We start from the raw sequence: 7,142 nt of genomic DNA, 5'->3' as shown, positions 1-7,142 counted from the left end.
CAACCCCCCTCCCCCCATTAACCCTCAGTTTGTTTTGTGAGATTAAGAGTCACTTATGGTTTGTCTCCTTCCCAATCCCATCTTGTTTCATTTATTCTTCTCCTACACCCTTAACCCCCCATGTTGCATCTCCTCTCCCTCATATCAGGGAGATCATATGATAGTTGTCTTTCTCCGATTGACTTATTTCGCTAAGCATGATACCCTCTAGTTCCATCCACGTCGTTGCAAATGGCAAGATTTCATTTCTTTTGATGGCTGCATAGTATTCCATTGTGTATATATACCACATCTTCTTTATCCATTCGTCTGTTGATGGACATCTAGGTTCTTTCCATAGTTTGGCTATTGTAGACATTGCTGCTATAAACATTCGGGTGCATGTGCCCCTTCGGATCACTATTTATGTCTTTTTTAAAGATTTTATTTATTTGATAGGGAACACAAGTAGGCAAAGCGGCAGGCAGAGGAAGAGGGAGAAGCAGGCTCCCTGCTGAGCAGAGAGCCCAATGTAGAGCTCAATTCTAGGACCCTGGGAACATGACCTGCACTGAAGGCAGACACTTAACTGACTGAGCCACCCAGGCACCCATCTATTCATATCTTTTGTCCATTTTTTAATTGGATCGTTTTTTGGGTCTTACTGGTTTTTTATAGATTTTGCATACTAACCCTTTATTAATATTTCATTTGCAAATATCTTTTCCCATTCCATAGTTGCCTTTTAGTTTTGTTGTTTCCTTTACCCTGTAGAAACTTTTAATTTGACCACATCCCAGTATTTTATTTTTGCTTTTGTTTCCCTTGCCTCAGGAGATATATCTAGTAAGAAATTGCTACAGCTGATGTCAAAGATATTACTGTGCTCTCCTCTAGAATTTTAATGGCCTCCTGTCTCACATCTTTCATCCATTTTGAATTTATTTTTGTGTGTGGTGTAAGAAAGTGGTGCAGGTTCTGGGGTGCCTGGGTGGCTCAGTCAGTTAAGCAGCTGCTTTCAGCTCAGGTTGTTATCCCAGGGACCTGGGATCGAACCCTGTATTGGCTTCATGCTCAGCAGGGAGCCTGCTTCTCCTCTTATTCTCCCTGTCTGTGCTCTCTCTCTCTCTCTGTGTCTCTGTCAAATAAATAAATACGATCTTTTTAAAAAAGAAAGTGGTCCAGTTTCATTCTTTTGCATATTGCTGTCCAGTTTTCCCAACACCATTTGTTGAGGAGACTGTCTTTTTCCCATTGAGTATTCTTTCCTTGGCTTGATTATTCTTCTTTTATGTTTCAAATTTTTATTGGATTTGGTTATTCTTAAAATTTATTGGCAACTACTAATAACTACTGTTGTCTCTTACTTAGCCAGCTAGCTTAATTGTACTAGTTTAGATCTTAGAGATTGAGTTGAGTTTCTTACTTTTGCTACCATGTGCTGATTGCAAATATCAATTCAGTAATTAAAATTAAGATTATTAAAGTATATCTTAAATATCGTACTATGCATTGCAAAAAAGTTATTTTAAAAAAATAAGGTGGGTTTCTCTTCTTTCGGAAATTAGATAACTCAAAAATGGCAGAACTCTTTATGGAATGTGAAGAAGAAGAGCTGGAACCATGGCAGAAAAAAGTAGAAGAAATTCTGGATGAAGATGATGATGATGATGAGCTGATTTTTGTTGGAGAGATATCAAGTTCAAAACCAGCCATTTCAAGTAAGCATTTATTTCAGCCACGTAAAGTTTTGTAAGTTGCTGTTTCTAATAGAAAAACCTGTGAGCCGTCTTAAATGTCCTTGTTATTCTGCAAGGAGTTGGAGCATATAGGTCAGTAAGAATTTGTGAGAATCGCAGGGAGGATGTGGTTGGGGACGTGAGTAAAGTGAGAGGTTAAAATATCATTTGAGAGAAAAGGGAAATGTTAACTAAGTTAACTAAAGGTTAAGATTACCATATCAGCATTATAGGCCTTCTGAAATTGGAAATCTTAAGTTTTAGGAGAGCTAAGTAGCCTATTCACCTGTTTGTTAATTTTTGTTTTTCTTCCTTAAGCCCAAACACACCTAGAAAAGGAAATGTTTGGAATGCTTTGCTTAAAATATTAGAACAGTAAATTGGCTTGTGTTTGTCTCTCATGGGGGTTCTCACATCCAGGCAACTGCCTCATCACAGTGTCATCTTGAATCGTGGCTACAAAATGAACAGGCACTGCATGATTATACAGTCTCTAGTATATGTACCAACATGGGGTATAGTTTCTGGCCACACCCATCTTCCAACGACTCCTGATTATATTCATGAAGCAAGGAGGGTCTGGTCTTTAGCCGCTGTACTTGTACAACGCAGGCAGTTAGCACACTAAATCCTCATGGCTTTCAGGCAGAACATGTCCAGTAATTTTGTAGATTGTTAGATTTCAGTTAGAGTTAGAATTGCCATTGTGATAATATTGATGATATTGATGACACTTGTTAAAATGTCTAATAAAAAATGTGCAAAGTGCACATTTTACACTTAATGTAAATGTAGTGTCTTACACTACATGTAGTGTTTTACACTGTATTACCTTTCTAGCAGAACATGTCCAGTAATTGTGTAGATTGTTAGATTCTTCTGCAAAGGAACAACATACTAAATTTCAGCAGAGAAAGAGGAAATAGATTCCTTTTCATTATATTTACTTCTTTTAAGCCAGGAGAATTTAGCAAAGAATGTACCTAGCATACCAGTGTTTTCTTACCTATAATGGCAGTGCATTATATTGTGGTTAAGAGATGAGTTTTTAATTTCTTGAAAGCCCTGTTCTTGCATCTCTTAACTCTAAACTTCAGATAGTACTTCTGTTCAGTTTTATCAGAGCTAGAATAATTTAATTCTCAATATCATTTCCTGTGGCAAATTGAGAGGTGCTAAGTGGAATGTCACTTCAGTTATAAAATGAGGTAAATATGTTGGCATGTTTGTTGCTGATAGTGGAATAGAATATTATAATTGTTGTTTCTTATTTACTGTGATTATTTTTATCCCAAAATATTGTGATATTTCAAAATTATTATTCAGATCATCTTATTGAAAGCATGGCAATTCAAGTTGGGTTTATATCAACTGCAGATAATGGTTAACAGTACTCAACTAGAATAATGTGTATTAGTTTTAAGTGATTCTATAAAAAGGAAGTTGACCCCAGTGAAATTTCTTTTCTAAATGAACTCAAAATCTATGTGATTTTATTGCTGTTTTATGTGTGAGCCATAAAATTCTTTTGTCATATGGAACATGAGCTAAATATTTATATAGAACCATATTAAGTTGGGGGATGGTAAAAAGTTGTGTTTGATAGACTACAGTCACCAAAAAGTACTATAGGTTTAACTCTTTAATGGCTTGAGTAAATACTTTAAATTTTGAATGAAAACAATATCAAGTTGTTTGAGCAGATTTTTCTCCTAGAAAACTTCTGTAGTGCCTCGTCTTAGAGAATTGAATTTCCATTATCATAAAACAACCCTACTTTTGTGTGACCCTTTACTTTATAGAATTATTCTATGAGATCTGTTTCTTTTCTATCAGGAGGGGTTAAAAGAAATTTTTTTGAGGTTTTATGGGATTTTTAAAATGTTTGTACCTTTTCCTGATTAGCAGTTTTAGGCGAATCTCTACTCTTCCAAGTTTTTATTTGATTCCTCAATAACCCAGAAGTTATGGGTTGACATGGCTACAGGAGTGAGCACTGATTCATAGGGTCATGTCCCGCTTAGATTGACTTTGGTATAGTAGTAGATTTGAGATACTCTGGTAAACTCTAGATTAAATTTAGTCTGCAGTCTTCAATAGTGTTCCTCTCAGAACTCTAGAGGAGTAGTACAGATAATGTGACCAGCTTATCCATAATGAAACTTCCAGACTTTTAGGGGTATGAATGTAGCATGGGAATTAGGGAAGGGTTTGATCTGGGGTCACCATTAAGAGAAAGAAATATACTTAAATTATTAGTTGTATGTGGATATATTTTTGGAAAGTTTTTTATTATTTTAATTTACACTTAATTAAAATAATGAGTTTTAAAATAAACATATTTTTATAGATATTTTGAACAGAGGTAACCCCAGCTCATCTTCAAAGGGAATAAAGAATGAGACAGTCACTCAAGGTATAGTATTATACCATTTTAATTTTAAAGTGAAATATTTTAACAAAATTGGTTGTATAGAAAAATACTCAATATGTTGTGTAATTTTAAAATGCAGGTGTTACTGATCCATTCAAGCCTACAAGTCAACACTATAAAGATCCAACATCAAATCCAGTGGCTGCCTTGCCTAGATTTCATCCTGAATCTAAGTCTTCACAGAACTCTGTTATTGTTCAGAACGTGTCTAAACCTGTAAGTGTTTCTGAAACTACACAATTAGCTCAGGGATGCATTGGATATTACAACACCCAGTTAGAATTGTGGACTAGTCAGCATTCCGTTAGAAGCATGATCACAATCACAGTCTGAAAATGTCACTATCTTTTTGACAGCTCAACCAAAACCCAAAATAATAACTGTAGGAACTAACCAACTTTTCAGTGTATCAGGTTATATGCTTAAATAGGTATAATATTGAAAACTAGACTGTCTAAAGGTGAGTAAAAACATGATCAGTAATGAATGTTGCATAATGGCAAAATTCTTAAGAGAGTAAACAGAACCAGGTATTCTTATTGGGGAAGATCGTTTTGAGGTCATTGATGCTGTTTATTCTGAAAACATAGTTTCATGGCTTAGCTTTTAAAACTTTTTTTTAAAAGATTTTATTTATTTATTTGACAGATAGGGATCACAAGTAGGCAGAGGCAGTTCAGAGAGAGAGAGGAAGGGAAGCAGGCTCCCTGCTGAGCAGAGAGCCTGATGCAGGGCTCGATCCCAGGACCCTGGTATCATGACCTGAGCCAAAGGCAAAGAGGCTTTAACCCACTGAACCACCAGGCGTCCCAGCTTTAAAACTTTTAACAGCAGTAATAGTTAATGATAATATTTAACATTTGTTATTCTATTATTGTGGGTAAGTCTTTATTCTAAATGTTGTATATAAATTAATATCATTGCATTTGTATTATTTCTCTATGAGGTAGGCACAGTTATTATCCCCATGTTATAGTTAAGGAGACTGAGACTCAGGCTAAATAATTCACTCAAGGCCATATAACTGGTAAATAAAAGTTGGATCTGGTATTTCAATCCAGGTTAGCCTGGAAGTTTTTTTTTTTTTAAGTTTTTCTTTATTTATTTGAGAGAGACAGAACATAATCAGGGGGAGGGGCAAAGGAGAGAGAAAAGCAGATGATGCAGGGCTCGATCCAAAGACCTGAGATCATGACCTGGGCCAAAGTCAGATGCTTAACCAACTGAGCCACCCAGGTGCCCCAGTCCAGAGGTTTTTAAATATGCATACATGTATCTGTTCATAATTTAATTTAAGTATTGCTATCCATAGAAACACTGCCTTAGAGCAACGTTATAGTTCTAGATCATTGGGGTTCCCTGAGACCCTTTAAGGGATTTGTGAAGTTAAAACTTGTGATAGACTGATACGTTTCCTCTCTTCACTCTGTCAGCATTTGCACTGATGATGCAAAAGCAGTAGAGGGTAAAACTGCTGGTCCCTTAATATGAATGAAGGCAGTGTCACCAAACGGTACTGGTAGTTTTTGTATTAGTGACCATCAAGCACTCACAGTAGAAAAATTTCACTTTCACTTGAGAATAACCTTGAAAAAGTAATAAATTGTTACTAATTTTATTAACTCTCAATCCTTGGCAAATACACTTTTTTTTTTAAATACTCTGTGTGATGAAGTGGATAATACGCATAAAAGATTTCTGTATGTATAGTATGAAGGTTTTCTTGAGGAAAACCACTTGAATTGCAAACTGAACTAGCTGCTTTTTTTAATAGAATGCCATTTTTGCTTGAACGGATGGTCGACAGAGCACCATGTGTTAATTATTGCTAAACAATCGGGGCACCTGAGTGGCTCAGTCAGTTTAGCATCTGCCTTCCGCTCAGGTCATGATCCCAGGGTCCCAGGATCGAGTCCCGCATTGGGCTCCTTGCTCAGCTGGGAGCCTGCTTCTCCCTCTCGACTTCCAGCTCCTGCTGTTCTCTCTCACGCGTGCTCTCTCTCTCTCTCTCAAGTAAACAAAACCTTTTCAAAAAATTATTGCTATATAACAATAGTATCAAAAACTTAGCAGCTTGAAGTAATATACCCTTATCTCGTGGTTCCTGTTAGGAGTCAGGTCATGGCTTTACTGGGTCCTCTGCTTCAAGATCTTACAAGGCTGCAATCAAGGTGTCAGCCAGAGCTGCCGTATCATGGTCGTTGGCAATACCCAGTTCTCTATGGGTTGTCAGCTGAGGGCATGAGTTTCTTGCTGCTGTCAGCCAGAGACTGCCCTTAGTTCTTTGCCACATAAGCCTTCCTAACATGACTGGTGGCAGCTTCAAAGCCAGCAAGGGAAAGTGAATCCTCAGCAAAATGGGCTATATAACATAATCATGTACATTCTGTCCCATTTGCCATATTCTGTTGGTCAAAAGCAATCACAGGTTCCACCCACACCCGAGGACAGATTACACAAAGGTGTAAATATCGGGAGGGAGTCATGGGGGCCACCTTTAGAATCTACCATGCAGTTTTTCGTACTTAAAAATGTACAAAGCATGTCTGTCATAGAAAAAAAAATGGGGGCGCCTGGGTGGCTCAGTGGGTTAAAGCCTCTGCCTTCGGCTCAGATCGTGGTCCCAGGGTCCTGGGGTCAAGCCCCATGTCAGGCTCTCTGCTCAGCAGGGAGCCTGCTTCCCCCTCTCTCTGCCTGCCTCTCTGCCTACTTGTGATCTCTGTCTGTCAAATAAATAAATAAAATCTTTTAAAAAAAAATGATTGTATTCTTCCCAATGATAAGATTTGAGCTTTCAAGCAAAAATTAGATTTTTGTGGAGTGCCTGGCTGGCTCAGTTGAAGAAGCATGTGACTTTTCATCTCAGAGTCGTACATTTGAGCTCCACATTGGGGCTTTAAATACAACCTTTTTATAAATTATAGGGGCACCTGTATGGCTCAGTTGGTTGAGCTTCTGCTTTCAGCTAAGGTCATGATCCCAGCATCCTG

At 37.5% G+C, this 7,142-nt stretch overlaps 1 protein-coding gene across 1 annotated transcript in view; it reads left to right on the top strand.

The window, feature by feature from the left end:
- The window catches only part of LOC111157300 (zinc finger protein 280C), a 66,892-nt gene that overhangs the window by 15,532 nt on the left and 44,218 nt on the right, over nucleotides 1–7,142 (top strand). Inside the window, exons 4-6 of the mRNA XM_022518607.1 lie at nucleotides 1,548–1,700; nucleotides 4,069–4,134; nucleotides 4,232–4,368. Coding sequence (XP_022374315.1) covers nucleotides 1,548–1,700; nucleotides 4,069–4,134; nucleotides 4,232–4,368 — 356 coding nt within the window. The remainder of the gene's footprint in view (nucleotides 1–1,547; nucleotides 1,701–4,068; nucleotides 4,135–4,231; nucleotides 4,369–7,142) is intronic.

The sequence above is a fragment of the Enhydra lutris genome, unplaced genomic scaffold, assembly GCF_002288905.1.
Source record: "Enhydra lutris kenyoni isolate GAN:26980312 unplaced genomic scaffold, ASM228890v2 scaffoldscaffold53, whole genome shotgun sequence".
Taxonomy (NCBI): Eukaryota; Metazoa; Chordata; class Mammalia; order Carnivora; family Mustelidae; genus Enhydra; species Enhydra lutris.
The sequence above is the reverse complement of the archived record's forward strand: the minus strand, read 5'-3'. Positions and strand labels throughout refer to the sequence as shown.